Consider the following 18151-nt stretch of genomic DNA (forward strand, 5'->3'; position numbering starts at 1 on the left):
TAGAAAAGATAAAGGAGAATAGGAGAACTTTTCAAAATGATAATACAAGGTAAAGTTCCTGGAAAAAGAGGAAGTGTGTAGACCTTCAAAGAGTTGAATGGATGGTGTGTCTGGAGCAGCTGATCTTCAGACAGTTGAAGCCTCCAGAAAAGCATACAACAGGACCACTTGGCAAGGACTGGTTATGGTGCATTACTGAGGAGCAGAGTGACTATATGACATCTGATGATATCCAGTGAAACAGCGGACGGAGAATGCTAGGAGATTTGAGATACAAATTGAGTAAATAATAAGAAAACAGATTCCAAAAGGAAATCTTGCACAGCTTATCCTTGGAAGTAAATGTTGACTGCGATCATAATCTGGTCATGGCTAAGTACAAAGCTTCGAACAGTTAACTTAAACATGAAAAAGGATAGTTTATGAAATGAATAATAAAAAATATATGATTAGAAATGAATATAAAACTCCTAGAGATGAACAAATGAAATTGAAGGTACAGATAGATTGAAAGAATTGCAATGTATTCTCTAACCTCACCTACTCAGCAACTATTACATGGAATATTTTGAATAGCTCATTCTAGGTATCCTTATTCCTTCTGTGCAGACGTTTTTGCAGGAACTTTTCACTCTAATTTTACTTCATCTTTCATCAGAAGGTTAACCTAGAAAACTAAAGAATCCAGTTTACTCTCGTGTTAGAAACCACCAGTAGTTTCCTATAGATTTATTAATTTTAAGACAAGCAGGTGGTATCTTTCAGTTTCAGCATACAAAAAAAGGAAATGAACAAAGGATACATGAAGGCCATATCCTATTTTTCATGCCAGGTGCCATCAAAAATCTGTTTTGTCAAACTCATACTTTATGCTCCACAAACCACTTTTACAACAAGAAATTCAAACATTAAATCTAGTTTTACTTCATACCTTATGTCAAAGGTTTATCATCACAAAAATTATCCAAGATTTAACATTCTTGAAACCAATATGTCACTCTTTCTAATTTGTAAGATAGCATTCTCATAAAGGACAATTTTGTTCACCATTCCACACAGGAATCTGCATTCAATAGTAAATTCATGTTCTTGTAATACTGTTATAGCCAGAAATTGTGTGCTTAAAACATCACTAGGATTATATAAGATCATTGGAGATCTTATGTAATCAAAGATGACACTTGGGAGATAACATGAGAATTGTAATGTGCATACAAAATAGAAAAGCAATTGGTAGTGATTAGTCTGTAGAATACTACTGAATACAACCAAAAAAATGGATGTCTTACTGAGAGGCCAGGCTACTTACGAGCTTTTAGATTAAGTTTTTGAATTTGAATGTGTACCCTTTTTCTACTTGAAAATCTTCAGTTATACAAATTCCCACGTGCTGATTCGTCTGAATTTGCACTTGTAATCTTCAGAAATAGTTTTTGTCCTCAGGTTTCGGACACCAGTGTAACTTAGATAAGCTGGGGAATTGCCCTAGAAGTTTCTAGAAACACTTTGTCAGATATTCTATTATAGGCAGGATACATTTCTGTTGTTCCATTGAGATTTATTTTCTGAGTGTGTGGGTTGGATGGGTGGTTGGAGAGGAAAGCAATAAAGGCATGACTATGAGTCTAGTTTGGGCACCCACTATCCAGTATTGTTGATGTTGGCTGGAAAGCAACTGCACATTTATCAACAATCAGTTACACAGATGACTCATAAAATGCATGGCTAGGAACTTCAAAGCAGTATGCAATTTATAGATACACATTACTTCAAACAATTGGAGTCTTTTTAAAACTGTATATATTAGCTGACTTTTCAAACAACTTTGCTATTAATGGTGCCCTTAATAAATGTAAATACACTATTTACCAATAATTGTCTGGACATCCTTGTTATTTGAGGTTATGAACATTCCAGGTTTGTTAATAACATAAAAACCGGTGTACAGATAGTAGGAATCAGTATTTCATCGTAGCAGTTAAATACAGGTAGAATGGCAATGCACCGTGAACTCGATGATTTTGCAAGAGGTGTCATTATGGGATGTCACATTGGTGGCATGTCCATATGTGCCATTGCTGTTCAACTGGAGCATCCAAAATCAATGGTTGGCGATGTGATCAACAAATGAAGACATTCTTGCATCACTAGTGCAAGAAAACACAGGGACAGGAGGGTGCTAAAACAGGTGGAATACAAAAACTAGCTACATTGACACAGACGATCCATGGTGAGTTCCATAGTGCCAGTAACACCATGGCGAGCACTAATACTGTATGAAAAGAACTCCATTTACTGAGTTTCCACATAAGAGCAGCAGCAACACACAAACCAAGCATCACAACAACAAACAAGGTGGATTATCTGGCCTGGTGCAAAGAGTGTATGAACTGGACAATTGATCAGTGGAAAACAGTACTCTGGAGCAATGAATCAAGGTTCACCTGTTTCCAATCTGATGGCAGGGTGTTGAGGCAGCCTGGTTAAAGCTTGTTACCACAGCATGTTGTACCTAAGTGGTGGTGGAGGAGTAATGGTGTAAGGTGCATTTAGCTGGTTTGGAGTGGGACCACTGGTCATTTTCTGTGGTTCCATGAAGACAGTTCAATACCTTGATATTCTGGATAATCAGGTGCTGCCCACACTGTGGAGTTTTTATGGAATGGACCCTTGATCAATATGACAATGCCCTATGCCACAGAGCTGCAGCTGTTATGGAATGGTATGAAGAGTTGGGTGTTAAATGACTGTCCTGACCTCAACCCCATTGAACACCTGTGGGACGAATTGGAGCGGCCATTGAGGCCCAGAGCAGCACATCCTCGATCTGTTACTGAACTCAGTGCTGTTTTGATGGAGGAATGGAGACAAATTCCACCTGATATCTGCAACACATTGGTGGAAAACCTCCTTCAAAGGATGCAGGAGGTGATCAAAGCCAAAAGTGGACATACCTAATATTAGGGTTTGCCTGCTTGTATCAGTTGTAAATTGATAAAGTGTTCAGACAGTTATTGGTAGATAGTGTACATTAACATCATAAATACTTTTATTTAATCTAATATAATAACATTAATATATAATATCTTGATGTTATTTGTAAATACTACTGTTTATATTTTTTCTTATTCTATTAATTGCAGAGTCTTCCTTTCTTGAAGAGGTAAGAGATGTAGCTCAAGAAAAGATGCATCAAGGGAATTTGTCATATGGTAAGAAAGCATTATATAAATTTAATGTTCAAGACTACAGTTATTTTTTAATTTTAAAAATTTGTAATATAATTTTATGAACTTCCTTGTAATTTTTTTTATGATACTTTCAGTGGCGAATTCTCCATGCTTGCTGTGCAAGCTCATTAATTGAGAAAGAAGTAATATTTATTTGTTAATAAATGCATGCATTTTTAAGCATTCCATTTAGGCTTTTATTTTTGTAGACAGAAGACGTCTTAAGCTTGCGCAGCAATAATTAAGCTTTGCATTGTGTATCGAAGCCGATGCTTGCTCATCTAGTCAAAGCTACCTTGGCTTGCTCTGTTGTAGTAGCTTCTAGATCCTCGCAGCAGCACTGTGATTTCATGCGCACGCATAGCCATTTCACATTATCTCACTCTGTTGCTTAAACACAGACCATATGCAGTCAATGTAGCCAGCCAGCCTTTACAAGTGTGCATGTTGCTTGGGAAAATTAAGTTACAACCAACTTTTTATGACGATGTTATTCACCAGTTCATAAAGAAGAACCGTAGGGTAGAATTTGTATTCAAGTAGCTAAATTGAAAAAGATAGAATATCATTTGTAAAATAAATGTCATATTTGTATGATTAAATGTACATAAATTTCTAAATATATAGTTTTAAATGGTCAGTAATTCATTATTCCTCTAATCAGACTTCAATCATACCTCTCACTCCCTGAATGATAACAAGAGCAAGCGTGAATTTCAAGACCAGCATTCGCCACTGGATACTTTCTTTGTATGATAGATGCATTGCTAGTTGAATGAGCCCACTCAGCCAGTCATGATAACTTCAAGAAGTCTGTTGATTAGTCTCATGCTACATCCCATAACATAATAGCTTCTAAAGCCTAACTGAAACAGCATATCTGAAAAGCTCATTAAAACTGATTTTATAAAAGATTGACAAAATATTAAAATGTGTGATAATAATTCACATAGCAATATAACTACAGGAAAATGCAAAAAAATTTCTTTTCCTAAATTTAATTTTACAAGGATCATTTATTAAAAATAAAAACAACATAGATAACAAAATAAAAATGTTAAGGGTGCTTTGATTTTAAATTGTTATATCTAGAGAATAATTATGGTTTTAATAATCAAAATGAAGTCATGATAAATTGATAAAGAACAGTATTTTTTAAATTTTATTTATTATTATTTTTTTAAGATTTCTACTTTTGGGTTTCTTCATAAATATTTCTGGATTGTTGGTAACAGGAACCCAAAGAAATTTGCTTGCTATTTCACTCAAAATGGACAAATTGATTTTCTGTTCTTGCCATCACTCTAATTTAAAGTGGTTTTCCCAAGTTTGTCTTTGGCTGTTTCTTTCACTTGGGCAAATAGGTTTCTTGCACTTGAAAACTTGGATTTTCACCCCTATCTGAATAATCAACTGTAAACTCAGGCTATTTCAGATAATAATTAAGGTATAGGAATACAGCAGTTGTCTGCTGTACACCCATTTTACCCCCCCCCCCCACCATTTCCAAAAAAGCATCGATTCTCACTGTTAGTGAAGGATTGAAAGATGGGGGACTGGATGCCCATGTGTTTTCATAAAAGGTTATTAAAGGCATTAGATGATATATATTTATGGTTTCATCATTAATGCTTTTCTGTGGTTAATTCTGTTTCTGTTAATCCTGTTTGACCTGCTGGCAGATACAGCAATAGTAGGGAAAGAGGTAATATTATCAGAATCCTGGCATAATTTACTATTTTCTTTTTATCATTATGATTTTCTGACAGTTTCACTTTTTTTTGATAAAGGAATATTGACTTCTTCACTTTATTTCTGAACCAGACTTGAATTATGCTATCTTGGATCTGATATAGCAGAAATAATATAATATTTAATACATAATGAAGATTGAAGACCCATCATCTTTTTATAACCAACCTTTGGCGTTAGTTTGCACTACTTAAAGGACGTGACAACTAATATTTAAGGAATTGACAGCGTATACTAGAAATATAAATTAAATAAACTTTAATATATACTTTCCGATATTTCGGCAAACGTCACGTTGCCATCTTCTTGGGAACTTACTACAAAGACACGTGCACACAAGTACTAATAACAGCAAATGAGACTGAAGCTATGAAGCTAACGTTTTCCTAAAGTCCTGATGGTGCCCCCTGGCGGGCTATATTGGTAGTTCTTCGCCTTTGGGCTGAAGTTCTTCTGATAAAAGTTTCCGAAATTTGGGGCAGTCTCATGCATCCAAATTTGTTGAGGTTTGGCATGTTCCTAAGGGCCGAGGCTGATTCCATGAATAATCTTTCATACTTGAACTTGCTGCGGTGTATTACTGTGGCTTTCTTCCATCTTATTCTGTGGTGAGTATCCAGAGCGTGGTCTGCAAGCCCAGAGTGGCTGTACTGGTGAAATCGGATGTAATCCTTGTGTTCTGAGATTCTGATATTTGCTGTCCTGCCTTTTTGGCCAAAGTAGGACAATTTACAGCTGCAAGGGACCTGGTATACACCAGGTAGGTCTAGGGGAAGTGGTTGGTCTTTAGTGGAGCGGATAAGGGATGCCAGTTTTCTATGTGGTCTGTAACAAGTGGACAAGTCATGTTTTTTTAAGATTTTATTGATTTTTTCCGAGGTGCCTCGGATGTAGGGAATGGTGATGGATTTAGAGTAATCTTTTTTGTGAATGGGAGGGAGTGGTGGGTTGTGGATAACTGGGTTAAGTATTTTTTGGAGGGGATAGCCATTGGCTGAGAAAGTGTCACGGATGTGATTTAGTTCAGTGGTTAGGGCTTGATCATTTGAACAGATTATTTTTGCCCTGTTGAATAATGTATTAATAACTCCATATTGTTGTGAGGGGGGGGGGGGAGGGTGATGGGATTGTTGGTGAATGTATCTGCCTATATGGGTGGGTTTTCTATAAACTGAGAAAACCAAGGTTCCATCAGGTTGGCGGGTGACTAGTGTGTCTAGGAAGGGGAGGTTATTGTTTTCCTCTTTTTCCAGGGTGAACTTGATTCTAGGGTGTTGGTTGTTTAAGTGTGTTAGGAAGGAGAGGAGTGAATCCGGGCCATGTGGCCAAATAGCGAAAACATAATCAACATAGCGAAGCCATATGGTAGGTTTTTGTGGGGCTGAGTTTAAGGCTTTCTCTTCAAACGTCTCCATGAAGAAGTTGGCCAAGGGTGGGGAAAGTGGGGAACCCATGGCTGTCCCCTCTATCTGTTTGTAGAATTTTTCCTGCCAAACGAAATAGCCTGAGTTCATTGTAAACTGAAATAGGGCTGAGATATCGGGAGGAAATTTTGCTTGGATTAGCTCTAAGGTTTCTTTGAGGGGGACATTCGTGAATAGGTGACGCACATTCGTGAATCCTTAAATATTAGTTATCGTGTTTAACCAGCGTATAAGCCTCTCAACAAGAATAATGATCATTCACGGAGATCTCTTCGCACGCAAAGCCCGCCATTACGGCAAACTGAAGCTGAAGTTATCCAGACAACTTAACCGTCTGGCATTCCTAAAACGCTGCCGGGATAATCAAGTCATCTCGAACTGTGTAAAATTTAAACACCGCTTCGTCTCACAGAAAGCTCTCCGTATTTACAACCGGGCTAGCGAGGCATTACTTCGGGAGCAAATTACCGCTACACACGGTTCCCTAGCCGACATAAACAGAGCTATTTTAATGCTAGAAAATGAGCTTTCACATACGCTTAATCACGAGTTTTGGACAGTCCTACATGACGTCTCGTGTATGGCAGCTAAAAAAGAATTTGAACAAATATGGAGCCGACATATCAATAAGTTTGATAAATTAATAAAGAACTCGGCGTCCAAACCTAAACTACAAACCAACACTGTAGTTAACCTTTCGTCAGCTACCTTGAAGCCTGAAGCACTCAACGCGCTGTCACGTGGTCACAACTTCGCCATTGCTCCTAAGAAATTACCGGCCGAGGAATTAATGATCCAAATTGAACGCGGGATTCACCAACTTCCAAACCACATCGCCAACGATATTAGATTGGATGTAGCCTGTGTTCTCAATAAAGCAAACCTCCAAAATCCAACATATCCATTAGTGAATACAAGTCACTACAAGAATTGAAGAGAAACAAAGAAATAGTGATCACCAAAGTGGATAAGGGGAAAGCCACTGTGGTACTCAATCTTAAAGACTACACAGGTAAGCTCAAGGCTTTATTATTAGATCGTTCCACTTACCTCCCTATTGATTACAATCCCACCAACTCACAAATTAGAAAACTCCATAGGCTCCTTAAGAAGGTCACTTCTTGGCCTCTGGAGATTACCAACAGACTAAAACCCTATAACTCTAGACCCCCCCTGCATATATGGGCTCCCAAAAATACACAAAGAAAATGTGCCATTACGTCCCATAGTGGATGGCATTGATTCCCCCACTTACAAACTAGCCAAGCATTTAGCCAAAGTGCTCTCACACTATACTGGCAATACACCATCACACATAAAAAACTCAGCCCACTTCAAAGCCAGTATAGAAAACCTTACACTCCAACATAATGGTCAGTTTTGATGTCTCCTCCCTTTTCACGAATGTCCCCCTCAAAGAAACCTTAGAGCTAATCCAAGCAAAATTTCCTCCCGATATCTCAGCCCTATTTCAGTTTACAATGAACTCAGGCTATTTCGTTTGGCAGGAAAAATTCTACAAACAGATAGAGGGGACAGCCATGGGTTCACCACTTTCCCTACCCTTGGCCAACTTCTTCATGGAGACGTTTGAAGAGAAAGCCTTAAACTCAGCCCCACAAAAACCTACCATATGGCTTCGCTATGTTGATTATGTTTTCGCTATTTGGCCACATGGCCCGGATTCACTCCTCTCCTTCCTAACACACTTAAACAACCAACACCCTAGAATCAAGTTCACCCTGGAAAAAGAGGAAAACAATAACCTCCCCTTCCTAGACACACTAGTCACCCGCCAACCTGATGGAACCTTGGTTTTCTCAGTTTATAGAAAACCCACCCATACAGGCAGATACATTCACCAACAATCCCATCCCCCCCCCCTCACAACAATATGGAGTTATTAAGACATTATTCAACAGGGCAAAAATAATCTGTTCAAATGATCAAGCCCTAACCACTGAACTAAATCACATCCGTGACACTTTCTCAGCCAATGGCTATCCCCTCCAAAAAATCCAAAAAATACTTAACCCAGTTATCCACAACCCACCACTCCCTCCCCTTCACAAAAAAGATTACTCTAAATCCATCACCATTCCCTACATCCGAGGCACCTCGGAAAAAATCAATAAAATCTTAAAAAAACATGACTTGTCCACTTGTTACAGACCACATAGAAAACTGGCATCCACTAAAGACCAACCACTTCCCCTAGACCTACCTGGTGTATACCAGTCCCTTGCAGCTGTAAATTGTCCTACTTTGGCCAAACAGGCAGGACAGCAAATATCAGAATCTCAGAACACAAGGATTACATCCGATTTCACCAGTACAGCCACTCTGGGCTTGCAGACCACGCTCTGGATACTCGCCACAGAATAAGATGGAAGAAAGCCACAGTAATACACCACAGCAAGTTCAAGTATGAAAGATTATTCATGGAATCAGCCTCGGCCCTTAGGAACATGCCAAACCTCAACAAATTTGGATGCATGAGACTGCCCCAAATTTGGGAAACTTTTATCAGAAGAACTTCAGCCCAAAGGCGAAGAACTACCAATATAGCCCGCCAGGGGGCACCATCAGGACTTTAGGAAAACGTTAGCTTCATAGCTTCAGTCTCATTTGCTGTTATTAGTACTTGTGTGCACGTGTCTTTGTAGTAAGTTCCCAAGAAGATGGCAACGTGACGTTTGCCGAAATATCGGAAAGTATATATTAAAGTTTATTTAATTTATATTTCTAGTATACGCTGTCAATTCCTTAAATATTAGTTATTATGTTTAACCAGCGTATAAGCCTCTCAACAAGAATAATTAAAGGACATGAACTCTTCCAAAGAGATCATATATTTGCACTTTTATCTGTGCATTAACACAACTACGTTAGCTAGTTGTACATAGATTCTAATGACTTTACACTAATTGCCTTGCTATCTAATAATGCAAGCCACACATCCATTCAGGATATGTAATACTATGCATTATGGGAAGGGCCACTCTCCAAACCAATTTTGATCTTTATTGAGGTTTTATCAGTGGGAGCCAGACCCAGAAGAGATGGCAAGGTTGGAGTAATGCAGAAGTGATGTATTTCCTCTATACAAATACTGAAAAGGTGTAACACCTTATTATTGAAAAAAACTCTGGATTAGAACTAGTTGTTGAAAGTTTTTTTCATTTGGTTTTATATTAAAGATGCCTAGAAATTATATTCTTGTTGATTCTGTTCATGAAGATACTTCATATGCAAACTTTACTTACTTGGATAAAGGATTAAACAAGTATGCAATTTCTTTGGCATCTATAATTTAATTTATATACAAGTCAAAAAGCTTTCAACAACTAGATTAAATTCAGAGTACCTTATTATAATAAGGTGTTACACCTTTTCACTATTTGTATAGAGAAACTATACAAATTGTGAAAAATACCCACTGGTGAAACCTCACCCTTTTCACTATTAGCATATGGGAAATATATTACTTCAACCTTTATCTCTGTGTCCACTGATGTCATTTTAATAATGTTTGTTTCTGGGCTTGGTTCTGGAGAGTAGGGTCATCACTGATGAGAATTTAATGATTTTAGAAGTGGTCCTCTTGGTTCACTTAGCAAGATTTAGAGCTGTTCTGGAGATCACTCAGAGTTTTTAGAAAGGTAATCTCTGCATTTTACCCCAACATTTTAATAATGTTTGTCTTTGGGCTTGATTGCTGGGAGTAGTGTGGTTCTTTTTACTAGTAGGTTTTTGTGTGTCATTGAGTAGAGCCACCAATGAGATTTTAATGAGTTTAGGAGAGTCATTGAGATTTAGAGTGATTTTGTAGATCACACAGTTTTTTTTTTGGGGGGGGGGGGAGACAGAGATCCCCTGCACCTTAACAGCACGTCGGTATAAGTTGAAACCAGTCTGGGTAGTTGCTCTTCCCATAATGCATATCATTATACACACTCAAAAGGGTGTGTGTGTGTGTGTGCTTTGCATTATGGGATATTAAGGCAATTAATGCTTAATCGTTAGCCTCTATATACAATTAGCCTAGTTGTGAAGATACTTCATCTGCATAGTTTGTTTGCTTACAGTTGAACAATAACATAATTTCTTGCCATCTTTCATTTAACTTGATAATATAAATTTTAATTTTGAATGAACTATCAAATCTTCTGTAATTTTTTCACAAATTTGTATTGTTCCTATTCTGAAAAAAGCATGATTTTCATCTTTAGATAATTACATTTTCAATTGAATGGAGAAAATAAAGAAAGGATTAAATATAAACAATTACAAAACAAAAATAATGTATAATAAATACATCACCAAAAAGACAATATAGATGGAACACCAGGAAATTAATATAATAATCTCCTATGTTTACCTAGGACAAAAGATCATGGTAAAGGGAGACTGTAAAAAAGAAATTATACACAGAATTCAACTTGGTTGGATAGCCTATGGGAAACACTGGGAAGCACTTAAGGGAAACATCCCAATCTTCTTTAAAAGAAAATTATTCAACAGTTGCATACCTTCATTCGTGACATATGGAAGTCAAACATGGACCTTGACTTAAAAATTGACTATCAAGTTTGAGGACTAGCCAGAGGAAAATTGAAAGATCATTACCTTTTTTTCCTCACAATGGAAAATCCAAAATCATAGCCAATTATAAAGCAGTGTTTTTATGCAACAGGAACATTTTTTATGTATAGTAAAACTTTGAGCTATTTCTCGAAGGCTTTTACTCAACCTCTTGAGCATAACCAAACAGTTTTGAGAAAAATTCAGTTGATTTGCCAAAAACTAAAGATTGCAAAAAGTTAATTATGCTGCATTAAATTTATCCATGAATCATCAATTCTCACTGAGAAGTTATTTATTCAAGGTTAAGTTCATTTTTTAAATGTTACCATCAGAAATATATCATCATCATCACGAACCATTGGCTCACCTCGTTGGTGTCCGATGCCTCCTTCACTATCGTCTTCCACCTTTCTTTGTCCAGTGTACAGTGTCACAGTTTCTGTACACCCTTCCACATCAGTCCTTTATGTTGTCTATCCATTCTCTGTATGGTCTACCTCTTCTGTTTACACCATCCATAATACCAAACATGAATGTCTTTATCTTCCGATCCTCACTCATTCTGCAGATGTGTCCAAATAATTAAGGCTTCCACTGTATAATCTTCTGAATTAAATTCTGCTTTCGTTGTATCTTCCAGTAAAGCTCTTCATTTGTGATTTTCTGTACCCCACCTATTCTTAGAATCTTCCTGTAACAAGTTCTTTCAAATGCTAAAATTCATTTTCTTGATTCCTTATTTATTACCCATGTTTCAGATCCATACAGTACATCACTAAAGATGCATGTTTCCAGTACTCTTAGTTTCATTTGCAGACTGATCACATTCCTTTTCCAGATGTTATCCATGGCCTTCAGATTTGTTCTTCCCTTTGCAATGCTGATCATTATTTCTTTTTAATGGTCAAATCGTATGTCATTTTACTTCCCAAATATGTGAATTGTTCTAAATTTTCTATATCAATTCCATCCACTTGTATCTTTTGTTTCATGTTCTTCTCACCAAATACCATTGCCTTTGTTTTTTCCAAGTTCATAACAAGTCCAAATCTCTTCCCTTCGATGTTTTTTGTAGTTCTCTTTCGTCTTCTTCAATAATAACAATGTCATCTGCAAATCTCAGATTGTTAATTCTCATCCCATGTACTGATATTCCTTTTGCATCTTCCTTCATTTTGTCCATTGCTCTTTCTAAATGTGCGATGAAAATACTTGGTGATATTGATATTGGATACTTGGTAATATATTATCACCTAAGTGAAATGCTTAGACAAGCATTTTGCCCATGTTAGCATTGGCTTTTGAGAAGATCCAATTCCAACTATTGCTAAATAGTGCAAATGCAAACTTAAAGGGATTTTTGATTCCTAAAACTAAGTTCAAAAACCTTACAGCATGTTAGAAATACTTTGATGGTAGTGAAGGTTGATTAAAACTATTAGAAGTGTCGTTACAGTTGCAGATTTATTGCTTCTATTCTTCAAGAATATTTTAAGCTGTGAATGTATAAAATGGAGATTCGTAGCATACAGATTGGAAAGCAATGTTATATACATGACTACTGAAATTGCATGTGTGGTTGGATGTAACTGCACATCCATTCACAAAATAATAGTATTCATGCTTTGGAGAGTTTACATGTAACTCTCACTAGAAAAATGGTGTGATCCAAAAGAAATGCTAGGGAAATTTTCTGGAATAGCATTAATGATGTGAGGCTTGAGCAGAAATTTTGGCAGTTTGTTATAGGGAGTAAGTGATAATGGTGTTTGCACTATGTGCAAACATCATTATTATTATTTACTAAGCATAATTATTAAAAAAAAAACCTGTTTGGTATCGCTAAACTGTACTGATGCTTTTTAGAATTTGAAAAAACTTATATCAAATATCTTTCATTATTTAAATCTTTCATTAGTTAAAATTGTTCATTATTTAACCTATGGAATTTTTGATATTGAAAGAATATGTGAAATTCTTCTATATTTGTTCAATTTATGAAATTTAACCCACATACAAGAAAACATATTTTCTTTGTATGTGGGTTCCATCCATGAAACACTGTTAGCCTTAAATACATCAGCATTGTTACTATGGATGATGCTGAGAGTTAGATAATCTGGAAACTCTGCTCTAGAGCAGGATTCTTGAAGAAGCTTTTTTCAAGCCTTTTCAGTCATCTTACTACCTTTTGCACTTTGTCTTTCAATTTCAGTTGTCTATCCCATGTCATCCGTTCCTTTGTCCAGCATACTCACTGATATAGTTTTTAGACCCTAGTTTTCTGAATTCCAAGGTGTAAGATTTTGCTTTGAACAAATCCCACATATCTAATCACCATGCTAGTCTGTTCAAATCTCATTGGACAGACTCTCATTTCTAATAACTTTCCATATTTATAAGTCAGTTTGTACTTGCTTACTATACAAATTTGTATTACTAGACACTATAAAATATTGCATGACTTCTCTCTCTCTGATTAGCAAATGACTGTAGCAGATTTATATCAAAACTGTTACCTGCTGTAGTTTCCTTTCATTTCAGAAATAAGCTGTTGATAAGACAATTTATTTTGATTATTTGTTTTGGCTGTGAGAGAGAGAAGTTAGATACTTTTTCAATATCAAAATTAGTCACTTGATAAATGGCAGCTCGTAAGAATTTGTAGTGGTGGGGTAGCAATAAAAGTAAAAAAAAAAATCAACATGTATTGAAGAAATTATATCATTTACTTGCTAAGTCAAGTTGTACACATAAATACAATTGAATGTAAAAAGAAAAACAACATCCATAGATAATTATCTATTTATATTTAAATTCCATTCTTCGTCCTTTTTGATTTACAAATTTATCTATGACCTTCATTTTCAAAATTATGGATTTTATAACCGTGTTATAACTAACTCTTTTTATTATCCTGACGTTTCGATCTTCATATCAAGATCATCATCTGGAGCATACACAAATATACAAGACAAGCTGAGTTGCATTACAAACCGTAAGCTAGAGAAACAATGATTTGATCACATGTTATTCTACTAGCATGACCTCTAGTGAAAAAAATAAAATAAAATAAATAAATTATAAATTACATCAAGCTAGATTTAATTTAAGATAACATCAATAAACATTTTTTCTTTTAGATAGTTTTCTTTCAGTAACAGTGATATCCTATTTTTAGTATTACAATTGTTATTTTTGATTTAGGATCCTGGATTTCCTACAGTCCTGTTTATAGTTGTTCTTAGAGAAGAAGGTTCCATGGGTCGAATATATGCCTTCCATATGTATGGGATTTTTAGACCTTCATTATTGTTCAGATTGGGGTGGTTGATAATGATCTCACAGGCTTCCTTAAATTTGCATTCATACCATGTTTTTCGTGTGATATAGATAACTAGTGCTTTTCCAGTCAATTCTATGTAAGGTGTTCAGGGCATGATCAGAAAGGTCATGACCAGAAAGGACTTCACCATAATTATTATATTTAATGTGTCGTTTATATTCTTTTTGTCTGATAGGAATTGTGCATCCTGTTTCTCCTATATATGGTATGTTACAGGTGCAATGAATACGGTATACTCCAGGGTGGGCCAGCGGGGGGGAGTGGATCTTTGAATGAGTTGAGTAAGCTTTTTAATTTTGCAGGGTGTTTAAAGGTAGCTTTGATGTTGTATTTTTGTAGTACTCTGTTTATTTTGTCTGATGTCCCTTTAATGTAGGGAATGGTTATAGTTTTGTTGTAGTCTGGTTTGTCTTTGTTTTTTTATTGAGGTCTTGTAGAGAATTTTGTTAATAGTGTTTTGGCTGTACCTATTTTTTTGGAAAGTATTGCTGATTACTTTAAATTCGTCTTTCAGTACCTGTTCACTGGAGCTGATTTTCAGAGCTCTGTTTTTTAGTGTATTGATGACACCTAGTTTTTGTGTTGGGTGGTGGTAGGAGTTTATGTGTATATATTGGCCAGTATGTGTCGGCTTTTGGTAAACCGTGAAGGAAAGAGTGCCAGAAGGAAGACGTGTGACAAGTGCATCTAGAAACGGAAGTGTGTTCTGTTTTTCAATTTTCAATCTCAATTGTGAACTGTATGCATTTGTGTTGTTTGTTTAAGTGGCTAAGGAATGTGTCTAGTGTCTGGCGATCATGGAACCAGATCGTGAAAACATCGTCGACGTATCTAAGCCAGACTTTGGGTTTTAAAGGGGAAGAACCTAAAGCAAGTTGCTCAAAATGTTCCATGTAAAAGTTAGCAATAAGAGAAGGATAATGGCAAGCCCATGGCTGTGCGTTCTTTTTGTAGGTAGAAAGCGTTTTGCCATACAAAATAACCAGAACGTAATACATTCGCAAAGAGCGCCGTGATATCTGAAGGGAATTTGTTCTGTAAAAGAAGGATTGTGTCATTGATTGGGACATTCGTAAAGAGGGCAGAGACGTCAAAACTGACTAATAAATCATCTTTATCTAGTGTAATGTCTTTGATGATGTTTATGAAGTGTTGTGTATTTTTGATATAGGAAGGGGAATGACCTGCCAACTCCTTGAGTGTTGCCGCTAATTTTTTGGCTAAATGATAAGTCAAGCTATCTATTCCTTCAACTATAGGCTTTAGCGATGTATTTTCTTTGTGAATTTTCGGTAGTGCATAAATTCTTGGGGAACGAGCGTAGTGCAGAAATGGTTTTTTAACTGTATCTTCAGGCCATGTGGTAATTGACTTAAGTAGGTTCTCTGTTTTATTTTTTATTCTGTTGGTTGGGTTGTAGTTAACTAATTGGTATGTGTTATTGTCCGAGACCAGCAGATTCAATTTTTTCTACATAAGTGGTTCGTTTTAAAATAACGGTGGCACTTCCTTTATCTGCTCTAGTTATTACAATGTTCGGATTAGACTTGAGTGATTTCATCGCTGTTACTTTGTTTCGTTAGGTTGCTTGTTATTGTTTTGTTATGATTTAAAATGTTGGCAGTTTCTAAACATATTTTTTCTGCTGTGTGATTTGGGATGAATCTTAGGCCTCTTTCAATATTACAAATAAATTCAAGTTTGTTTATCGATTTGGGTGCTACAGCATAATTTAAACCTTTGTTTAGTATCGAGATTTCGTCTTTGTTTAAAGCGTGGTTGGATAGGTTAACGATGTTACTGTTACCTGTAGGCGATTGGTGGTTCCTGTTGTTTCTTGCTTCTGGTTGGTTGTTATTGTTCACTGTGGAGAAATTTGAATATGGGGTGCTCTCGATCTTTTAGTCTTTGGAATTTGGAAATTAGGTTTTCTTTCTTCGTTTGGAGGATGTGTGGTTTGCTGTGTTTTCCGTAATCTTTTCCAGGATCATCCAGATATCTGTGTTTATGTAGTTTGAAAGTTCCGTTTCTTCCTTTTGTAGCTGGTTTTGTGTAGCGGCTAAGTTCTTTCTGGTAGTTTGAATCTGTTCTCTTAGTAGTGTGTTCTCCATGTGGAGGTATATTCGTTGCGCCTTTGTTGAGGTGAATTTTCTCTGTAGCCTAATGCATTTCGGAATGATATTGCTGTCCCTACAGCATTTTAAAAAAGCCAGTCGATTGATCAAATTTTTGTAGCTTACGGTTTGTAATGTAACTCAGCTTGTCTTGTATATTTGTGTATGCTCCAGATGATGATCTTGATATGAAGATCGAAACGTCGGGATAATAAAAAGAGTTAGTTATAACATGGTTGTAAAATCCATAATTTCGAAAATGGATGCTGATCACCGTGTAACACTAAAAGCAAGGATTATCTATGACCTTATCATTAAAATTTGTCATATTTGTAATGTTTTTTCCTCTATACTTAACATGGCTAAGTTAAGGGGATAATAAATCCCGTATTATTTTATTTTACAGCCGGATACGAAACTCGGAGATCGAAATCCATCAAAATCTAAGAGTTTCATGCCGAAGAACTATCAGTGAGTCCAAGCATAAGTCATCACTTGGGTCGAAACCGGTCTGGGTAGTGACCTCTCATAATGTAAAACAGTAATACATCTCCTAGGAGCTGCGTTTTACATTATCAGAAAATATTAAGGATAGTGACGGAGCTGGCTCCACCTTTGACATGAGTTGCCTAGTGTTGTACTACTCAAGTGATGACTTACGCTTGGACTCGCCGATAGTTCTTCGGCATGAAACTTTTAGATTTCGATCTCCGAGTTTCGTACCCAGCTTTAAAATAAAATAATATGGGATTTATTATCCCCTTAACTTAATTTATATCACTGGAAAAATATCCTTTTGACTCTTTATCATAGTTAACATGGCTAAGTCGATTTTGTGCCATTGAATTTCTTAAAAAAAAAAAAAAAGTTCCAGGCATGAAAATTTTATATTTTGCAAATATTTAACAGAATTCTTCTCTTTGTTATTTCTATGAAGATATAAATTAAATGCTAGTAAATGTACAATATTTACCTATGATAACAACAACATTAATTTGTGTTGTTTGTACACGTGTAGTAGCAATGTATCTTGGGCTGCAATGCTACCATCCCAAACTGCACATAAATCACACATTACCCCTACTACGTTATCCTTGTTTGGTGCAGTTTGCATTGAATGCAGTTCCAGAATTGAGTATACTAGCCAGTACTGATACTAGCCCTAGCCCATTGACTATTGCAAAATAAAATTATTGCTACAAAATGAATTATATAAAATAGTACTGAGCAGTATTGTATGACAAACAAGAAAATAATGGTGTTTAGATAAATATATAAAAATTTAAGAATGGCGATAATGAAACAGGAACATTCATTTTATACTGGAGAGGCTGTAGCTCTTATGGACGAGCTGCCACTGCACTTGATATGATATTGTTTTCCATGGTATTAGTAACTAGAGAAAAACTGCATTGCAATTTTTTTTCAGTCATTTCATATCTATCATATTTGCGGCATATAAGATGCACCCCTCTTTTTTGTGCACATTTTTTTAGGAAAAAACTTTATCACTAAATATTATAATGAATTTACAGTATTTCAAATATAAAGTAATAAGTAGGTCTACTTTCATCAAATACCTAATTTAACTAGGAAAGAGTACCCACCTTTTAATCTTTTTTGTCAAAACCCAGAAATTCATCTCCAGAGCTAAATGAAGAGACACTTGAAAAAACCTCTTCTAAATCAGAATCTAAG

The 18151-nt window shown here is 36.0% G+C and overlaps 1 protein-coding gene across 3 annotated transcripts in view; it reads left to right on the top strand.

The window, feature by feature from the left end:
- The window catches only part of LOC150106351 (glycerol-3-phosphate acyltransferase 1, mitochondrial-like), a 318076-nt gene that overhangs the window by 274042 nt on the left and 25883 nt on the right, over positions 1–18151 (top strand). For all 3 annotated transcript variants that reach the window (XM_090393091.1, XM_090393090.1, XM_090393089.1), the window contains one exon: positions 3144–3212. In XM_090393091.1, the coding sequence (XP_090249217.1) occupies positions 3144–3212 (69 nt within the window). The remainder of the gene's footprint in view (positions 1–3143; positions 3213–18151) is intronic.

This window comes from Typopeltis vanoorti, chromosome 5, assembly GCF_054136105.1.
Source record: "Typopeltis vanoorti isolate ZY-2024b chromosome 5, IOZ_Tvanoo_1.0, whole genome shotgun sequence".
In the NCBI taxonomy this organism is placed as follows: domain Eukaryota; kingdom Metazoa; phylum Arthropoda; class Arachnida; order Uropygi; family Thelyphonidae; genus Typopeltis; species Typopeltis vanoorti.